Source organism: Sciurus vulgaris, assembly GCF_902686455.1.
Source record: "Sciurus vulgaris genome assembly, chromosome: 5".
Taxonomy (NCBI): Eukaryota; Metazoa; Chordata; class Mammalia; order Rodentia; family Sciuridae; genus Sciurus; species Sciurus vulgaris.
In genome coordinates, this window is record NC_136465.1 from 139,277,194 (window position 1) to 139,300,030 (window position 22,837).

Here is a 22,837-nt window from a genome sequence, read left to right on the forward strand (position 1 = left end):
AAACAGAACTCAGGTGCCATGGTTTTCTTCTCTGTTCAGTATTATACTACTGTGTTACTACTATGAGAGCAGTCTTAGAATAATTTCAGTTTTATGGCAATCACAAATATTTTTATTGTCACCCTTGGGAGAAAGTATACCATGATGGTTAAAGAGGCAGACTCTGGAAGCACATAGATGTGGATTTAAGGCCCAGCTATACCATTTGCCAGCTACTTGACCTTCGACAACTTACTTAACATCTCTTAGTCTCATTTTCTTTAGGTGTCAAGAACGAATAAGAGTTTACCTTGAAATGGGAGAATATTAACAGACAGAGTATTTAATATATATACTATTTTAAATGTTCATAAATGTAGTTTATAAGTATTCATTTTTCCAAAATAAATCTTATAATAATTTCTAACACGAGGCATAAATTTATTTGTAAAAATAATTAACTATGTAATTATTATATTTGTACTTCGTTATCACATTCATTTATTCTATTTTGTATTTCATTTTATATGTGGTGATATACCATCTATGCTATATATAAATATAGGCATCCTGATACACAGTCATAAAAGTAGTGCACTTTGCCAGCTTTGTGATTTGCTTCAATCTATTAGAAATCTGTCAGTCACTGCTGTGTCTCTGTTATTCACTGCCTGGCTGATAAGGAGCTGACTAAGGGAGGAATGGTGTCTACTTTATTTTTTATCCTTTTGCCAGGTTGGCAATTTAAAAATAGGAAGAAAATTTTATGAATAGGAAACAGGACCGCTATAATTAGTCTAGTGCCTAGACTACATAGTTATAAAATTGATCAAATTTATTAAATGTGTAACTTATTTTTTAAAAAATCATCATAATGATTTGTTTTCCTTCAGTGAAGAACCTGTTTTTCTCTAGAGCTTTATATACTCAGCAAAACAAAATTATAATTATTCCATCCAGTCTCTTGGGATACCTCCATCAAGTCTTGCTGTTCTGTCTGCAGCAGCAATAACTCGTTTAAAGCCTTTGTGTTTGGATAACAAGAGTCTGGAGCCTTTTCAGATTCCAGGGGCCCTGTCTGACAGAGCAGAATATAGATATCAAAATCATAATCTACATTTCAATAATATAAGAAAAAATCATGGAGTCTTAAGTTTGTCACACAAAGCACATTTGTGTCACAAATATATTCTGTAATGCTTCTCACAGGAAAGTACAAATCTATATCTGCCAATTTAGCAGACTTTTGGTTGTGTTTTCATTCTGATAAAATATCTAGTGGTTACAAATTAAATGGTTTCCATTTGAAAATTTAACTTTTATCTATTAACAAGTTTAATCCTTATTAACATCTCAGATAAGTTCTATATTGCTACTGACTTTAGCAACATAAGAGCTCTAATCCTTTGTAATTTAATTTTTATTCATAGTTAAATTTGTATATATTTACCTTGTATTTTATGATGTTTTCAGTATACATATACACACTATAGAATGACTAAATATGGCTAATTGATATTTTCATTTTCTCACATAGTTTTCATTTTTTGTGGTGGGAACAACTTTTTAATCTATTCTCTTAGCATTTTGGAGAACTATATTCCCTTATTAACTTTAATCACCATTTTGTACAATAGAGCCCTTTAATTTAGTCCTTCTTAGTGAAATTTCATATTCATAGACCAGCGAATCTCCAAAAACGACCCCTAAACCACCCACCCCTTGGTAACCTACCATTCTATTCTCCACTTCTATGAAATTTATTTTAGGTTCCACATGTAGGTGAGATCTTGTACTGTTGGTCTTTCTATGTCTGGATTATTACACTTATAATACCCTCCAGCTTCATGCATGCCTTTGCAAAATGATAAGATCACTTTCTCTGTTATTATTAAGGAATATTTCATTGAGTGCTTATGTATTTTATGTGTATATATGTTTATATCTCACTGAAAATACAAGTTTTCAGTATTAGAGGAGAAAGTAGCATGACCTAAGAAGTGTAAGTGTGAATCTGCTGTGTGAACTTGACAAGTTCTTTATCGACTTTGAGTTTTAGATTGCCTATTTTAAAATGAAGATTACAAAAGGGAAATAATGTATCCAAGTAGCCAAGAGTACAGACATCTTGTGGTGTTTGTGATAATGGCCCTACAGCATGCTGCCTGGGTTAGAATCTTAAAACCACCAAGGATCAATCATGTGATTGTGGACAATATAGTTAAAGATTATAAAACTCAAGTCCCTAATCTGTAAAATGGGAATGATAATAATAGAATCTACCTCATAAACTCTTTGAAGTTGATATTTATACAGGGTATTAACAGTATCTGTCACATAGCAAACAGCCTTCCCCAAACTCCCAGAGTCTGTGATTAATAAAAATGCCCACCTTAGTCAATTGTTATATAGCATAAATAAAATAATCCTACATAAAACTTTCTAGCAGAGCACCATATTCAGAGTAAATGACAGAAATATAGCTAATTATATTATTAGCAATAATATAATGAAGTAAAAATAAGACTAATAAGAAAACAATCTACATGAAACAATGGTTGAAGTCTCTTGCCAGAATAATTTTATAAGTGATAAATTAAATCCTCTTAAGGCAGAGTGGTTAATATTCAAGATTTTTAATGATCAATGAAAGATTTGTATTATAAAGTCATGACATTTGGATGATGTGACCCCTGATGTCCTTGCTCACTCTTGCTCTTTCTACCCTGGGTAAGAATTCCTCCTGCAAAATACCTGTCAAGCTCTTCAGTAGTTGCTAATCATTTGATAAGGTAATACTGATAATTGATTGTTTTATAATGGTATTATCATTTGCTGATTGCTTACCTAGTGAAACTCTGTACAACATTCTGCTCATTTAAACTTGACCATAACCTATGAGAAAGGATCCCCATTTTTCATGAAGAAACAGTTTTAAGTCAAAATAATAACTCTCTTTAAGTCACAATAATTATGGGAGTTTACCTTTGAACCCAAATCTGACTCCAAAAATATTCCTTTTAATCAGTCTAGGACTTGACCTCTTCTGTGTATCAATTCTTTCTGCATGTAGAGAAATAAGAGGTTTGTACTGGGAAAATCTGACTACATTTGCAAAATTCTGAATCAGACCTTATTTATAATGGGAAATTCTTAATTGTTATTAAGTAGTAGGAGTTTAAAATACATATATGTGAATTTGTGTGTCTAAACATATATACATGCTTACTTTTTAAAGCTAATTAAATAACCCCTATATGCTGATAAGATTGATAGCTGATGGTGATTTTTCTTTCCATTTCTTAGCCCACTTCTTGGTCATGCTAGGTTGTTATTCCTTCTTAGACTGTAATACATGCTTCTTGATGCTTTTCTTGAAAACTCAGTATTTAGAGTTCTCTAAATATAATGTTGGATTCTGGCAGTTAATAGATTCATACAGACTAACTTCTCATCCAATGCACAGAATTTTACATATGTTTTGGAACTCAATTATCCTTACAAAATGATAAAAGTCGTTTTGAATTTGTTATCCTTATCCACTAAACGAACAGAAATAACTAAGATCAAAGGTGGAGAATTGAGAAAAGGATTTAAGTTCAATATAAGAAGTTCTTAATAATTAGAGTCGTTTGAAATTGGAATAGGCTGCCTTTTTCAAGTGTTAAGGTATTCATTGGAAGTATTTAAGAAGTTGCCAAAGTTTTAGACACCCAGTACTTTTCCACTTATGTAGCTCTCAGTCAGCAGCTAATGAGTAATAGAGATGCAAAGATTAATAAAATTGCTCTGCCCTCTGGGAGCTCAGTCCATTGGGGATAATGATGATAACATAATTAAAGATATAAATTCATTGCTTATATAGAAGTATAGGCAATGTATAGAATTAGTGTAGAAGAAAGAGTTTTTAAAAAATTCTTAGGTGGGAGTACAGCCTATCGATGCCTCACAGAAAAGTTAAAGTAAGAGGTGAGACATACAGGATGAGTGAAGGGAAAATGATAGGCCATCATCCAGATTTGCTGTTCTGCAATTTTAGGATCCAGGCGTGATGGAAAAAATATTTATTCTTTTGTGAAGTACCATGCTGAGGTCAGTAACTAAAACTGCTGGAGTCTAAGGGTCAGGACTCATGTCCACATAAATAGGAGACTAAAGAAAAAGCTTTGGGAAACAAAAATCCATATTTTGTCTCTATCTTTCGATGCCCTCCTACCCCTACATTCAGCTTTCAGCGAGTCCTGTAAACTCTCCTTTCAAAACATGTGCTCATCCTTCCCATTTTCTGTTCACCTCTCCTGGTCCAAGTCATGTAACCACCAATTCTCCCCTAGTTTCAGTGAGTCTCCCAGTTCCCGCTCCAGAGACCATAGAATAACACCCTTCACACGGTAGGCGGTAGGCACTTGGACCTTCTGAAAGTGAAAATCATATATGGACAGTTCCTGCCTTATGATGGTTTGACTTGTAGAGTTTTTTTGTTTTTCTTTTTTACTTTATGATGATGTGTAAGTGAAACACACTCAGTAAAAATTTCTCTTCAAACTTTGAATTTTGTTCTTTCCTTGGGATAGTGTATGCAGCAGGATGCTCTCCATGTTGGGCAGTGGCTACAGAGACATAGCTCCCAGGCAGCCGTGGGATCATGGGGTAAACAACCAGCACCCTACAGTGTGGCTCAACAGTGGTGTTCAGTATGTTCCTATCTTAGGATATTTTCAGTTTATGATGGGCATCTAACAAGTTTTATTCCAATTCATGAAATCATCTGTTAGATTTTCTGATTCTTAAAAAATAAAACTCAAACCCTATCACGACCTAGAAGGCCCTCTGTAATCTGACCTTCTCTCAAACCCTTAAGCCACATCCACTCCCACTTCCCCTTTGTACATTATATCCCAACCATCATCTGTTCTTCGGACTCTCTCATCCTGCTCCAAGACCTTGTAATTGAAGTTCTCTCCAACTGTGACAGCCGTCCGTCAGGTCCCAGCAAGCTTGTAAGGTGTCTCTTCACAGCAGCCACCTGCATCCATCTAGTCCAAGGAAGCATCCCCCCATGTCCTTGCCACCATACTCTCAGAGTTTATTACTATCCACATTCCCTTGTTTATATATTAACTAGTTTGATTTCAGCCACTTTCCACTCTAACCTAAGCTAACTGAGAGCTACAGTTTGTCTTTATTTATTACCATAAGTATATAGGACACAACCTATCCCCAGTGGGCACCAAATAAAAATGTTTGAATGAAACACCATCATCTTGGATGCAAGAATAGAAGAAACAAAAAACTACTAAAATTGTGCAGTAGAATAGAAAACATTCTGAAGTCTCTTATTCCTTTTATAAATGGAGAGGCTCAGTTCAAATAGAAATAAATTTTAAATATTTAAAGAATTAAATCTTATCTTCTTGTCAGCACATTCATTCACTTATGTTTTTTCTTCTTTCAATAACTACCTACATAAGGACTCAAAGATAGAGGGAAAGCTCATATGTCCCAGGTGTCATTGTCCTTCCAGTGTCCACAATGGTGTAGGTAAGAGGTGGGCTCAAAGCTCTGAGGAGTGAACCTGATTTGGTCTACTAAGATGTCAACAAGGTAGAAAATTGCTTCTTGCTGTTGGAATCCTGGAAAGTGGCACTTGACCTGATCCCAGAAAGAGAAGTGGCATCTGGGCTTGCAGAGATGAGAGGGACAAGAAGGGAAGTGTAAGTCTGAAGGAATCATGTAAACAAGGTCAATACAAGATACACACAGTGGTCATCAATTAGGTCTGTTTCTCAGGAAAGTGAAAAAGTGATTAGAACCTGACTATGGTAGAAATTCTTCTTCCTTTTTTCCTTTTTTGGCAGTTACTGGACCATTCTACCTCTGAGCTACACCCCAGCCCTCTGTATTTTTTTATTTTGAGACTTGGCTTCACTGTATTGCCATGTTGACCCTGAATTACTATCCTCCTGCCTGTGCCTCCCGAGTAGCAGGGATTACAGGGTTATGCCGCCATGACCCCGCAAGACTGTGGTTGAAATTCTTGAATCTGTCAGGAGCTTGGACTTTCTATGTGTGTTTGTATGTATCCATGTATATGAGCAATTGTGCATGAGACATGATCAGCAAAATTACTATGTCTTAGAATGGAAAAGAAACTGCAGGATATATCACGGTAGGGTAAACCAAAATAAATGTCCAGATGAACCACAGTTACTCTCAAAGGGAGTTTTGTTGATGTGAATTAAAGGTCCCAATTATCACAAGTAAAGAAAGATAAAGATTAGCATGGGTTTCCTTTCTTTTTAAAGGCTTTTTCTTTTTCCTCAATTCAGTTACTAACTTATTGATTGATTAATTTATTTTGGTGTTCTTCCTGTATGTTTTCTTCTTCAAACTTGTTTTCCTTGTCTGTGGTTCAAAAATTATTACTTAATCTCCTTTTCAGACTTTCAGAAAATGCCTATCCTCTTCCCATATATCATTTTTCTCTGTTCTTGCAACTATATTTCATTGTTCTTTATAACTGTATTCCCTGTATTTTCAAGGACATGTGAAGTAATAATTGCTTATCCCAGGGAAAAAAACTAGACCTCTGTGTTTTTCCTATAGCTGTCTTTTTAGTAACCTCTACTACAGTTTTTAAATAATTATTAACCAGATTTATAACTTGCTATTTTGAGGTATACATCATTTTCTTCATTTTCTTGACCACTTATAAATGCCAATAAAACAATGTGTCACACATAAAGCAAATATCTAGTGGTAAAGAGAATCTCATCAGGGCCATGAGCAGTTCTCAGAAGAGAAAGATGCCTATCCCTTAAATAAGTCAAGCAACTCTTTTTTTTTAAGGCAGAAATCCCTATGCTTTGTAAATCCTTTAATTAAATATAAGATGAAACCCTATCTACATACTTTATTTAGGTCAAGGAAATCTAAATTAGAGATTTTTTTCTTCTGATATGATGGTATATCTTGTGCAACAGCATCATGGATTCCCGCAAGAGATTTTGGCTGTAAGAAGTTTTTGTGAGTGTATAGATTTTGGCTAGCATGTACCTTGGAAAGTTGACATTTAATTATGGTATGTTCTGAAAGGCAAAGAACATAAAACGTTTTGAAAGTGCTTCCTCACAAGGTTTGAAGTTTGGTTTATTTGTTGAACCAGTAGATTGAGTGGGAGGAGCTGTGAATTTTCAAAGATTGAAATGTGAAGCATATAACCATCATTCAGATAAAGCTTTGTAAGCCCTGCAGCCACTATTACAGATTATACTGCAATTGTGGTTTTATGTGAACTGGGCATAATTGGTCATCAGCGCAAACTAAAGCTTATTGAATTCTTGCCTTGCAAGCTTGTCTTTTGCTAGCTTTGATATATTTCTGTGCATTGGGGAACAGCTTAAATCCCTCACACAGCAATATTTTTAAGGTGAAATACAGGGATGCTAGAAAGGGTTCTGTTTTGCAGAATCCTGCTATGAGTTGGCGTTTTTTTCAACAGAGAGGTTTTCTTCTGTACTTAGCCATTGAGATTCACAGCTAGATCTTTGGAAACAATTTATATTTGCAGAAAATTTGCAGTAATATTGCAAACAATTCCTATATACACTGCAAATCAGAGCATCCAGAGACCTTTGTCATATTTTACCATTGTCCCTAAAATATCACTTTTACTAATTTAGAATTTTTTTCTTTTTTTGCCCAGTTGTCATGTCTTCCTAATATCTCTCAATCCAGAATACTTTTTCAGTTATTCCTTTTATCACTGTGATGTACTAGAGGCCTGGCATTTTGTGTGTTTCTTAATTTGCTTTTTTTTTTTTTTTTTTTGGTTTCCCTCATGCTTGTCCTTCATACATGCACACATCTGTCAGGAATGTCACAGAAATTATGCTATTATTCCCATCACATCCTCTCATAGTCTCATACTATTTCCAGTATTTTCCATTTTTGTGGTGTTAAATTTGATTGCTGAATTAAGATCACGTCCCACACCATTTTCTGCTTTAAAATTTCTTTACCCTCCTTGTATTTAATAAACATTTTTGCAGAATGATGTTTTAAGACCATGTGTAAAAATTCTATTCCTTGATCTACGTTTATCCATATTTTAGTATGTACTGAGGTTTCTAGCCTGAATTAATAATTAATTCTGATGGATGACAAGTTATTTATAATCTCATTATTTCTTCCATTATTCCTTCTGCTTCACAATCTAGTTAAAGAGATTTCTCTTCTGTCCAGTTTCTTTCTATCTATTGATCAATCTACCTACCTATCTACCTATCTACCTACCTACCTATCTACTTGAATTGCGAGGACTAACGGATTCCTACTGTATGCTCTGGGCTAGAATCCATTGTTGCATAGTCTATTTTTATGCTTAAATCTTCCCAAATTGATCTGGGTATGGTGGCACACAACTGTAATCCCAGTAGCTCTGGAGGCTGAGGCAGGAGAATTGCAAGTTCAAAGCCATCCTCATCAACTAAGTGAGATGCTACGCAATTTAGTGAAACCCTATCTCAACATAAAAAATAAAAAGGGCTGGGGATGCGGCTTTTTCATTAAGTGCCCCTGTGTTCAATCTCCAGTACCCCCGCCAAAAATCTTCCCAAGTTGAGATATTGAGAACCTCTTCAAACTGGCTTGTGTATCCTTTTAACAAACTATCACTTCTTTTGAGAATTTTTTTTTTTTTTTTTAATGGCTCAGAGTGTTCTAAGCTCATTTTGTACTAAGCCCAACTTGACTTCAACTTTTAAGGAGCCCTGATTTCTTTCTGTGGAGAGTAGTATTTAAAACCCAAATCAAAATCTCACTGCACTTAAAGTTTTCTAAGCAGTAAAAACTAAGCAATATCTTTAGGTATATGTGCAAACACACTTACATCATTATTTGCACATTTTTCAATATAAACCTGTATATAAAACACCCATATTTATGAAATTTGAAATTTGATAATATCTAGGATTTATTATCAAGTTCCATTAAATGGTCAGTATGTAAATAATAAAATTTAGGGTAGACCAGTGGATTTTGTTACATTCAGTATTGTCTGTTATTGACTTAGTGACTGAGCTGTCTGTCTGCCAAGGGGACCTTAAATACAGGAAAATTTTCAGTGTCCAGAAGTATTTGGATAGAGTAAAACTAGAGGGTAGTGATTCATATATCCGAATTTACAAGCAGCCTGATTCAAACCTAGGTTAAGCATCTTCCAGAAGTACACGAAAGTAGGTTATAGCTTTTAGGGCTAATCAGTGGTGAAATGTAGACTTTTAACTACTCTAACTCTTAGTAATCTACACTAATACTAAAGGCCAGGCTTATTACACCTCTAAATAAATTAAACATTGTTTATGCAATGGTGTATCTTATAGTTTCATTAGGTACTTATATAGCATGAGAACCATGTTGATAGTTTGCATAGGACAACTGCTAAATATTTTGAAGAAACATCATGGTACTTATTTTTGCTTTTTCCATTTAATATAATGGAAATATCAATGTGTGTGAGAATATTGAATGATACTACTGTAACAGTTGCTCTGTCATCAAAATACAGCTTCTGATTCTGAAGTCTTTATATATTGTTTTATAAATAAACCCCAATTTTTTTGTTTGGTATGAATACTTGGGGATTCTTCAAAGGTTTATCTAAACTTCTTTGATCATTTCAATAAAAGTTAAATATTTAGCACTTAGTACTGTTTGCCCATCTATAGATTGAATTTAAGATCTAATTCTACTTAATTAAACTATGAATTATAAATACTACAAGAATGAATGGCTGTAACATGCATAGGCCAGATATCTGGTCCCACTTACATGTGAATATAAACCAATTATGACTTCTCAGCTTAACTTCTTTTTATTCTTTTCAAAGAACAATCTGTTTCCATATCATTGACACTATAGATAACTCACACGGGGACTACCATGGGAAATACACCAAAGAAGTTGACAATAAATAAGATTCACTTGTTACTTAAACTAAAAGACATTAAGGAGTGAATCAGCCAGGAAAAATAGTACTGCCACATTAGAAAAATGAAAGGCGTCCACGTCAATACTGAGCAATCAGAAGTGTGAACACATTTTATAAATAGGAATAGAGTCTTAACCAATAGAATTGAATAAATAAGTCTCAAACATTAAGGATGATAGCCGCAAGTCAGCTCCTGAGGAATGCCATTTAAGATCTGTTTTGAATAAAGCAAAATCTCTACAACCAAAATATTCACATTCAGAATATTCTTTTTCCCCATACAGATTTTCCTAGAGGAAGAGATACTTGGAATCTTTTCAACTAAAATGACCACAAGAATTCTGACTTCTATGACCAGAGCTGTCATAGGACCAAATAGAACTGGGCTGTAGACAGCCATCTCAGTGAACTAATTAATAGAACTCAGCTTCTGAGAGATGAATCCATGAATATGGAGTCTGTTGGACAATAGTCCAGTGCTGGCTCACAGCCAGCTCACCAAGGCACAGTGCCTTTGTGACACTTCTTGGCAGGCAGCCAGTCAGCTCTCCATGGGGACCCCAGTTTTCGCTACTTACTCTCCATTTAAACTTCTTCAACAAGTAATAAAAACCCTTAGAAACTTCAGAGGACTTTTTCTCTTCATTCAGAGCCAGATATGTTCCTTGTTTTAGTTTTAACAGGAACCCCACATGCCCCAAGAGAGTTACTTTATAGACCTTGAATAATAATAACAGTTGACTTCATGATTATTTTTCAAGACCTATTCTTCTCTTTGTCTCTATAGGTAAATAAACTAAAACTCAGAGAGACTAAGTAACTTGCTAAGATCATATGAATTAATAACTATTAGTGATAGTGACAAGATTGGGTTTTTCCACATTTTTTATTTGTACATTATAGTTGTACATAATGGTGGGAGTTGTTGATGCATATTTGTACATGTACACAACATAACAATATAACCTGACCAATATCACTCCCTAGCACTTCTTTCTTCCCTCCCCTCCTACCACCCCTTGGTCCTTTTCCTCTGTACTACTGATCTCCCCTCTATTTTCATGAGATACATACCCCAAACTTTCTTTTTTCCTCTCTAACTTCCACACATGAAAAAAATATATATGACCCTTGACCTGCCGAATATGGCTATTTTGCTTAACATAATGTTCTCAAGTTCCATTCATTGCCCCACAAATGACATAATTTCAGTTTTCTTTATGGCTGAATTGGCTGTAGTGATTCCATGCCTAGTCTTTAGAAAACTCCTGATAATGTCATAATGTTTTCCATAATGGTTGTGCTAATTTACAACCCCACCAACATTGGATAGGGCCAAGTTTTAAACTCCAGTGCATACTCCATTATACAACTTTCCTTTCCCTTTTCTTTATTCATCAGTGATACTGTTTTACTATCACTACTAGTATGATTTATTCACTCATTTATCAAATATTTGTTGAATGTTACCTATATGGTAGACATGGGACTAGACCTTTAGGTGCAATGGTAAGCTTAAACATGGAGAATAGAATCTAATTTGAGAGATAAACCATAATCAAACAATTATATTAATTTCATATTACAAGTGTATAATGTACTGAAAAAGGTAGGTTCAGAGAGCACTAAGGGAAAGCAAATGAGGGAAAGTATGAACTCCAGAGAGAATGGGAAACAAAGTGAAAATGCTGGTCATAGAAACAAAGGTAGAAGAGTTTATTTTTTTTAAATAAATTTTTAAATTTGTTTTAATTAGTTGAAATACTACCAAGTTATCAAGAAAGGCAAAGACTAGAAATGTCTGTTGAGTTTAGCAACATTGAGATCTTTGCTGGCTAACTGGCATGTACTGTTGCTTGACTACTATAGCTTCTGTCTTAGATTTGCTATGCTTCTTATATTCAGTTTTAAATCCAAATAAATATGAATAATCTGCCAAAAACTATTGGAGGTCAAGGCACAGCTTTGTATAGGAATTCTTGATCTCTCATTCTTTTTTGCATCATCTCATATACGTCTATCCACATAGCATTTAGTTTTCTACAATGTCCTAACATCTTCACAAACTTTTCAGGTTGTTCATCTGTCAATTCAATATGAACTATTTCTGATATCAATGATTACCCTTGGCTTTTTCTCAAAACCAAGATTTAGAATAAAAGCAATATATTAATAAAATTTTATTTAAAAGATAACGACCTTTTCACATAAAAGTATTTCTATAAATGTTTAAAGTAATAAATATTTACTTGCCACAGTCTAGACCTAGTGCTGGAAATAGGACCCTGAGTAAGCAGATGTCTACAAAACACACAGTGCAGCATACAGTGCTATGTTGCCTTGCCTCCTTCTGTGTCTTAGAAGTTCATGCTCTGAATTTTTTAAAGATGTGGTGGTTGGGATCAAATATATGTAGAATTTTGAAGCTACATCAAGAAGACTTTCTTAGAATGTTTGCCTGTGTATAAAAGGAAAAGGTTGCATGAAGTTTAGAATATTAGAAGTTCTGCAGTCCCTCTGTTGAGTGCTGTCTATTTGATCAGACTTACCTTTACAAGTTAGCCACTATGTACATGCACACAGATATAAAACACATAATAGAAGATCTAAGAATGAGAATTTATTTCAAGTTTTCTGAAATTTTTGGAAATTAAATCCTTATGGTATTTGTAGCCACAATGCATTCTTTATTTTTATTCATCTTTTGTATTTTGGGATATATGTTATAGGGTTTTCTTGCCAAAAAAATGTTTGAGTGATGTTTCAATGCTTTTATTATTCTCATAAAACATAATATGGCCTGATTTTCTGTAAAACAGACAAAAAAACTGTCTCTTTCCAAGTATTTTGCCCAATAAATATAATTAACGCTTGGTGGTTGGCTACAACCTTTCAAACTTAGAAAAGCTGATATAACACCTCATTCCTGTTTTGGTTGTATGTGAAAAGTACCAAAATTCTTCTATAGATAGACAGCCCTGGAATATCCCATCATAAGTAAGTCTTACCTTTATGGAAACTTATAATAAATTGATTTCTTCTTTTGTTGGAGAACTTCCACTTTGATGAGTCACTGTGACTACAGTTGCTATTTGTTTCTATCTTGGTTAATTTCAGAGCACATTCAGAAAATGAAGGTACCTCTTCACCATCTGCTGATTCCTGTACCAGTCCTACAAAGATGGACTCCTCATACAGTAAGACTGCTAAACAGTGCCTAGAGGAGATATCTGGTAAGTGACCTGATTAATGGGTAGTTCTAACCTTGAAATTTTGTAATCTCCCAATAAGTCTTTGTATTAAGTCATATCTGTGCTATACTTCTGCAAAAGTAGACTATGCATCTCATGCTTCAGAGATTCTTAGATGTTTAGCTCTTGTGATGATCTCTTTGTTGCTCTGAAAAAGAGTGATTCTGCTTTAAGAAGCTGATGCTCTAAGTCATCCAACCCTGCTCTATCTTCCATACCATTTGATTTAGAACAGTTGTACATGGTGATTCTAAATATACACCTTGAGAAAAATTCTAAATAAGGAAATATTCTATTATACATATGTAGATGACATATGAAAAAAATATGCCACACTTGGGCACTCACCTGTAATCCCAAAGGTTTGAGAGCCAGAGGCAGGATGATCACAAGTTCAAGGCCAGCCTGGGCACCTGTCTCAAATTAAAAATGAAAGGGGGTAGGGATGTAGCTTAGTGGTAAAGTACCCCTGGGTTCCATCCACAGTACCAAAAATCAAAACAAAATGACAGGCCCCAGATTAATCAAATTTCTTGAGTGTATAAAATATAATTCTCGATTTAGCCCAACACTTACCCCAGGATTCAAATAAGCCTCGGACTATATGGAAAGTCTTTGGTGTAATTTTGTTATATGTAGATCTATATTAATGAGGAACTATGTTACTTCTTAGCAAAATACGCTTTTTCTAGGGTGTGAGAGGATTTATGAAGATTTTATCTGTTCCCAAATATAAGAATGCATGACAGTAGACATATATCTGCTATTCCAATACATCTCTGGCTCAGCCTTCATGTATTCACAGCTAAATCCAAAGGAGAAACTAAATGAAGTATTTCAATTTAAAAATTACTGTAAAGCTGTATGGACTCAAAATATTACTGTGAAGCTCATGAAGAAACTATATCACAATTTGAATGATTTAGAAAGTTCTGTACTTTGATAATCATGAAACACAATTTGGTAAGCTTAGATGTAACTGCAATATCTGCTTGTAAATATTGACAAAGGCAGAACATCCATGGGGGAACCTGTTAGGATTATCATTAGGCATCAGAGGTTTCAAATGGGTGCAGGGCAAAGGACCCGTATAGGGAAGGGTAGAAATTGTAATGCGAAGATATAACTCTGGCAATGTTATCTGTGGATTTTTCAAATGCTCAGGGGAGGTGTTGGCTTTCTCTTAGCTCCAGGTAATGCTATGGTCAGATGATGCTGTTTATTTGTACTGTAGCGAGGTATCTTATAAACCTAGAATAACATGAAGATACTATAATTCCAATATTAATTTTTACATGAATATCTTCAATATGCCTATGAAGTACTAGAGCTCAAATCTGTGGGCACAAGACAAATTTAGTAGAGATTTAATTATAATTGTGAATTTCACAAAGTAACATTTTTTTCTGAAATTAATATATCACTGAGTGATAGAATAATCCATATTAAATTTTTTACAGTTTATCATTCTGTTAGCATTTAATCATTTTTTCATATTTCCAGTTAATATTCCCACTTAATGTTCTGAGGTTTTCAACAGAATACTTGAGAGTGAAATAAATTAGGCTTCAATATGATATAACAATTTAATGGATTTAATAGAAGAAATTCTAGTTTGGCAGTAAGAATGAATTTTTATATAGAATCAAAGACTTGAAGAAAGGAAGAAAACAGAAAATAAATGCTACAATGAGACTTATCTGATTGTGTCATTTTTACTGTCATCTGTTTAAATGTAGCCTGTAGGGGATGATAAGAACATCTGTCAATGCAAACGTTAGATATTGTGAAAGAAAGATGGTATTTGTTCATGGTTAGTAGGCAAGTTGAGTATAGGGTGAATATTCATTATCCTAATGCTTGGGGACTGGAGTTGTTTCAGATTTCAGATAGGCTCAAGTTTTGGAATGTATATACATACATAATGAGGTATCTTGGGATGGGATCCATGTCTTAATGGGAAATTTATTAAATTCATATGTGTACACACACACACACACACAACACACACACCACACATACACATCTCACAAACATATCCTGAAGGTAACTTTATATGTTATTATTAGTGCACCTATATTTTAGTTGTTTTTAATTGACAGGTAATAATCATATATGTGTGGGTTATAAGATGATATGCATTGTGAAATGCTTAACTGAAGATGTTAGATATCCATCATCTCAAACATTTATAGTTTATGATAGAGCATTCAAAATCCATTTTTTTAACGATTTTTGATTTACACATATCACAATATTGCTAATTATAATCACCTTCCTGTGTAATAGCATGACACAGGAATATTTCTCCTATCTGTTCTTTGTACCATTTTGACTGTGACCCCATCATATGAGATTGGGTGTGGAACTTTAACCCTTGAAATGTGTTGTCAGTGCTCAAAACATTTCAGGTTTTGGAGCATTTCATGTTTTGGGTTTTCAGATTAGGGGTACTATGGAAGAAATGTCAATGACAACATACCCAGTAGGCTATGAGAGGATGATTATCATAGAGAAATAGGTTGGCATATCATCCTCATTTAAAAATTTTAGTGTTGTGGATACTATTACTCTCTGTTATACTCCCCTCCTTAATTTTTGGTGACTTTATGTTTGCATAGATGGGACTTTCAACACTCTAGCCTCTTTTCCAGTAATCTTGTCTTGAAATCCCTCCTAAGATATTTATCCTCATGATCAGTTTCCTAGATCTAGGCATCAGCAAGAGTAAACTTCTCTATAACCCATTTTCATGCATCCCACTGTTTTTTTTTTTTTTTTTTTTGCTTTTTTTAAAATTCGAAACAAATGGGATACATGTTGTTTCTCTATTTGCCATGGAGTAAAGGCAGACCATTTGTGTAAGCATAAATTTATATAGAGTATGTTATTTTGTATTCATTCTGTTATTTTTTTCACTTCCCCCCACCCCTCCCACCCTCTTTTCCTCTATACAGCCCTTCCTTCCTCCAATTCTTACCACCCCTCCTTAACCCTACCCTAAACCTAACCTAACCTACCTAACGCTAACCCCTCCCACCCCCATTATATGTCCTCATCTGCTTATCAGTGAGATCATTCGTCCTTTAGTTTTTTGAGATTAGCTTATCTCACTTAGCATGATATTCTCCAATTTCATCCATTTGCCTGCAAATGCCATAATTTTATCATTCTTCATGGCAGAGTAATATTCCATTGTATATATATGTCACAGTTTCTTTATCCATTCATCAATTAAAGGACATCTAGGTTGGTTCCACAATCTGGCTATGGTGAATTGAGCAGCAATGAAACATTGATGTGGCTGTATCTCTGTAGTATGCTGATTTTAAGTCCTTTGGGTATAGGCCAAGGTGTGGGATAGCTGGGTCAAATGGTGGTTCCATTCCAAGTTTTCTGAGGAAATCTTCATACTGCTTTCCAGAGTGACTGCACTAATTGACAACCCCACCACAATGTATGAGTGTACCTTTTCCCCACATCCTCGCCAACACCTATTGTTGCTTGTGTTCTTGATAATCACCATTCTAATTGGGGTGAGATGAAATCTTAGGGTAGTTTGGATTTGCATTTCTCTTATTACTAGAGATGTTGAACATTTTTCCATATATCTGTTGATTGCTTGTATATCTTCTGTGAAGTGTCTGTTCATTTCCTTAGCCCATTTGTTAATTGGATTATTTGTATTCTTGGTGTAGAGTTTTTTGAGTTCTTTATAGATTCTGGAAATTAGTGCTCTATCTGAAGTATGAGTGGCAAAGATATTCTCCACTCTGTAGGCTCTCTCTTCGCATTGCTGATAGTTTCCTTTGCTGAGAGAAAGCTATTTAGTTTGAATCTATCCCAGTTATTGATTCTTGCTTTTATTTCTTGTGCTATGGGAGTCCTGTTAAGGGAAGTCTGATCCTAAGCCAACAAGGTGAAGATTTGGATCTACTTTTTCTTCTATAAGATGCAGGGTCTCTGGTCTGATTTCAAGGTCCTTGATCCATTGTGAGTTGAGTTTTTGTGCAGGGTGAGAGATAGGGGTTTAATTTCATTCTGTTGCATGTGGATTTTCCAGTTTTCCCAGCACCATTTGTTTGAAGAGGCTATCTTTTCTCCCTTGCATATTTTTGGCACCTTTGTCTAGTATGAGAAAATTGTGTTTATTTGGGTTTGTGTCCATGTCCTCTATTCTGTAACCATTGATCTACCTGTCTATTTTGGTACCAATGCCATGCCGTTTTTGTTACTATTGTTTTGTAGTATAGTTGAAGATCTGGTATTGTGATACCCCCTGCTTCACTCTTTCTACTGAGGATTGCTTTAGCTATTCTGTGTTTCTTATTCTTCCAGGTGAATTTCATAATTGCTTGCTCTATTTCTGTAAGATACATCATTGGGATTTTAATTGGAATTTCATGCATCCCACTGTTGTTGATACAGCCGCCTGTCTTTTCAATACTCTTTGTTTTGGCTCCCTCACTCCTCACCAATGATCTCTCATGGATTTCCAGTTCACAGGACCTACCACATTTTACTGTCCCTCGCCAAACTGCATATTCTTTCTTCCTCCTTAATCAATTAAATTCCTATGATAACTGAGTTGAGTTTTTATATATTCTCTCAACTCCCCTGTTCCTCTCTCACTGCATGATCCTCATTCTCTGAAGTCACAGACCAGTTTATATTCAACTCTCCTCTTATTCCCTACCAACAATGGATGACCCAGGAGAAAAATACATACAGGTTGATGTCACTCAACTCAGTGTTTGTGATCTCCAACCTCAAGTGAATATTTAATATTCTTGAGTAATCACTTGATGTTTCTTTGGTTTTTCTCTCAAATTCCTTAGGTGGCTATTTTTAGGCATTTCCTTCTTAAACCTATCATTCCACCTGTCCTACCCATTTTTTAAACTGATAATTTTGATGTATTTTTTTCACTGAAAAAAATAAAGCACAAAGAAAGGAAGTTAACAAGCCCCTACCAACACTTCTACCCATTTATAGCATTTATACCCACTGAGTATCTAATATACTCTGGCCTTTCCTTGGATTATGCTCTCTTCCACTCTTCAATAACTCTCTCTCCATAAAATCATTCTCTTTAGCTCATGGGATGTTAATGTATCTCCAATATTAATTAAAAAAAAAAAAAAAACTACTCTCAACCCAAATTCATGCTCTGAATACTGTTCTTATTAATATGTGTCTTCTTATATAACACTCTAACAAAGGTGGCTTTTAATAAGTCTCTAATTCCTCTCTTATTATCTCCTAAGCTTATTCCAGTTAGGCTTATAGCTCCACGTCTGTACTGAAACTGCTCTTAATTGAAGTTTACAATAGTGTCAACATGGCCAAATCCAAGGATCACGTGTCAGTCCTCATCTTGTTTCAACTCTGTTATGGTTGGGTATAGAAATATCTCCCACAAAGCTCATGTTTTGGAAACAGTTCCTAGTACAGCAAAATTTAGACAATTTAACTTTTAGGCCATGATGAGAACTGTAGTCTCATCAGTCGATTAATCCATGTGATGGATTAGTAATTTGAATGGTTTGCTGAGTGGTAACATTAGCAGGTAGGGTGTGGCTGGAGGAAATAAGGTCATAGTGCGAGCATGATTTATCTTGTCTTTGGCTTCTTACTCTCACTCTGATTCCTGACTATCAGGAATTGAGCAGCTTCCCACCCCCATTCCCCTCTCCCATGATGGTATGCCTTACCTTGGGAACAAAAGAATGGAGTCAGCTGACCCTGAACTGAACACTGAAACTGTAAGCCCAAAATATACTTTTCCATCTATAAGTGTTCTTGTCAGATCTTTTGGTCACAGTCACCAAGAGCTTACAAGCACAACTTCTCACCACTCATTTGTCCTCCTCTGGAAAAGTGTCTTTTCTCATTTCTAAGGTACGTCATTTCCTTGGTTTTTCCTTAGAATCACTAAATTTGTTCCTCTTTGGTCTTCTTTTCTGCCTATTCTTTTTCTCCTTGATTTGTTGTGACTGGAATGATCCAGGTTTCTGTCCCCTGAACTTCTCTATCTGTGCATGCTCCCTTGGTGATTTAATACTTTATCATGGTCTTTAAATCTCATCCATGTATGAATGACTCACAAAGGATTCTCTCTAACGCTCTCACCTGAGCTCTGGATGCAAATATTCAGTCCCTTATAAAACCTTTCCACTTGAATATCCTGTAACCCCAAGTTTCAGTGCTACTACTATGGTTAGATTTTTATTTCCAATGGTTACTGTGGAGACATCAGTGGGAATATTCTGTTCTGCTTCCTAAGTGAAGTGGCATGATATAGAACTCTGATAAAGTTAATCTTGGCAGAGTATGTTTCAGGTTTTCTGAATTTTTGAAGCTATATAACATGAAAGATCCTGAAATACAATACAAAAATAAAAATACAAAATTATGTAGAGTACTTGAAGGGATAGAGGTGAGTTAGGGGACCTATAGCTTAACCTAAAATAAGCTACCCTGAAATCCTGGTACAACTTTTCTGACCCATATTCATTGTCTGATCGTCTGATAACAAAAGCATCTTGATTTTCTTTGGGGATCATTCTGTGTTCAAGTGGCCAAGTGAAATTAACCCAAGTAGAGTCAATCAGAACAACCCCTCCTTGACCAGAGCGACAGTTTCAGGAGTGGATTTATGACCTGGTCTAGTTCAGTCATAGCAAATGAGGCTCAATCTCAGATCTTTTCCTTAGACTGCTCTGAAAGAGATGTTCTTTTTTCCACTAGATCAGAAGCTAATAAAAAGAGAAAGTTGGGCACTGCTGGCAGTTACCTACACACTCAAATAAAGCAAATAGAGAAAATAGTACCTAAAGCAGCAGAGAATGAACCTAAAGTCATTGTAAGAAATGCCTGGGTCTCTGAACAATTCATATCTGAAACTCTCCTTCTTCTACTTCTCTGAAATTTTTAGATGGGTTACTCAGGAAAAAATCCCTTTTTGTGGCTAAACAAATGTGATAAACATCCCTATTTCATAAGCTACAAGATGCAAGACATGCAGAACTTTGAAATACTCTTAAGGAGCAAACTTGGTTCACACTGCAATGTAGATTTATTGGAAGGATTAATTCACTGTTAGGTAGGAGGCATAGTTGTTGAACATTCCATTAATGCAATGGCTCACTTGAAGTTATAAAAACATTACCTTTATCATTAAATAGTAGCGAAAGTTCAGAATGTAATTAAATCATGGTATGAAGATAACCATCAGAAATGAGTGACATGGCAATTGGGAAATCTTTATAAGTCTTCAAGAATGTATCTCTAAACTCCTTAAACACAGCACTTGAATTTCATTTTGTTTATCATATTCTTTTAGAGGAGATTATGACATTTACCTAATTTGATGATGCTGGCTCCACTAATTATTATTATGTATTATATAATTTGCAGGAATGAGCAAATGAGCTTATAGCTTCCAGCCCATCCTCTAAGATTCATGTCATGACCTTGATATTATAATACTGGTTGAATTGATGGTATAGATTTTACTGCTTTGGCTTGGATTTTATTTTCACATTCATTAACAAAAAGAATTTGTCCTCTGAGGCCACCCCTTTCATCAAGTGCCAAAAAATTCTGCCAAATATAAAGTGAGCCTAAATTTTCATTGCAATTCAAGAAAGATTTTTTTTGTTTTCTGCATAGCTTCACACTTGCCCTTTTCTTTTGCACAAGGCTATCTACCCCCATGTAGGACACTTATTCACACACTGCTTAACCTTTATCTGGAATTTATATTCAACTGAAAAATGTTGATAGATGCCAAATTGACTTAATGCCAATAAAACTGGAATGCCATTTTTAAATGATATTAAAATAATTGGATAAATTCAGGGAATTGTTTTAGAAGTAAGTATTTAGGTTAAACTAAAGTATAATCTAAGGGTTATATGTATTTTTCTAACTTACTAGACTTTGTATCAGGTAAAGAAGAATATCTGGTATTTAAGACCTTTGTAAATGGTAACTAAAATTGCCTTTTTCTTGAGTGTTTATAAAGATCAAGAAGATCAAGTTCAGGTAATTCAAATCAGTTTAGATCTTTTACTTAAATAGCCACATTATAATTCTATTTGCTGAAGAACTGAAAATAATTCTTTTCCATAATATAATAGTAGCCGTACTTTTATTTTAGGTGTTGGCAAAATTAAAATGAATTCACCATTTTTTGCTATTGTGTGTATTTATTTCCTCCTCTACCTTGTATAAAATGTATTCATATGTGTGACTCCATATTGGTATGAACATGCCCATATATGAATGTACACTTAAGCAAAGAAGGATAGATGTCTCTGGAGAAGCAATAAGTGGGTCCCCTACTATTGGTTCAGGGTAAACCTATGGACTGATGTAGTTTCAAGGACGAAACTACAATAGCAACAAGTTAATATCTTTAAACAAAGAAACAACAATCCCCTTTTGATATTTCCTCTGTTAGGTTCCTCTTTACAGGCTTCCTCTTATGGTTTTGTTGAACTTAGCCCACCCATTCCTGGGTTCACCCTTATAAGAGGATTGTATTTCCTATCCCCATTGAATCAGGAAGGACCATGTGATTTGATTTGATAAATGAAATGTGAGTGGAAAAATGACATGGGCCATTCCTGAGCAGAAATTCTAAGAGCCATTGTCTGCATCTGCCGTTTCTCCTTTTCTCTGTCATGAGATCAGCATGTTCCACACTGGGGTCGCTCTTTTAGCATGGCTCTTAGAAGAAAGAGTACTTGAACCGGAACTGCAACCAATAAAGAGTGGCCATTAATGTCAGCAGAAGTTCATCATCGGATTTGAAAGGTACTCTAGGTCAAGATTTCTCAACCTGGACAGTATTGATATTGTAGACTTCATAATTTTTTGGTGTGGGGCTCTCATCTATCATCGTAGGATGTTTAGCAGTATCATTGGCCTCAGTTGTTACAATCAAAGATGTCTCCAATATTGTCAAATGTCCCTTAAGAAGCAAAATCACCAGTTACTATTCTTAGTCTTCTTGCCCTCAAACTGGGGTCCCAGAGCCAGCAGCACCTGGGGAATTGTTAGAAATGCATGCCAGGACCTTCTCAGACCCACTGAATGAGCGGTTGTGGGGCTAGAGGCTGGAAAACTGTGTTTTAATATACCTTAAAGTGTTTTTAAACACTTAAATAGGAGGACAATTTGTGTGAGCTGATTGGTAGGTAAGCACTATTGCATAAGGAAAGGGAGCAATTATTGATTTCATTTTTAGAAAACCTTTTCTTTTTCATTTTTAGGCAACTCTTTTGACACCTAAAGTATGAGGACTCCCTTTTTGTGAATCTGTAAGGCTTTAGGGCACAATGCCATAGACCAGTATAACATATGGCAAGCAAATGAAGTTTTATAGTTTAAATATATTTCACTTTAGTGCCATAACCTGAAATTTCCCTGGGTCAATAATTTGAAAGGAAGGAAAAATATACCTTGTTTGGGATTCCCAAGAGTAGTGGCATTTTAGTCCTTTTAATAATGTTTTAATAAAATTATGTTTTTAGAAATCATAATTATCAGTTTCAAAGATTTGTTATTTGTATTAATTTTATTTAAGCCCACAGTAAATAAATATAAT

At 34.9% G+C, this 22,837-nt stretch overlaps 1 protein-coding gene across 1 annotated transcript in view; it reads left to right on the forward strand.

The window, feature by feature from the left end:
• The window catches only part of NAV3 (neuron navigator 3), a 413,749-nt gene that overhangs the window by 178,117 nt on the left and 212,795 nt on the right, over window positions 1-22,837 (forward strand). The window contains 1 exon segment of the mRNA XM_079142522.1: window positions 13,088-13,203. Within this exon segment, the coding sequence (XP_078998648.1) occupies window positions 13,088-13,203 (116 nt within the window).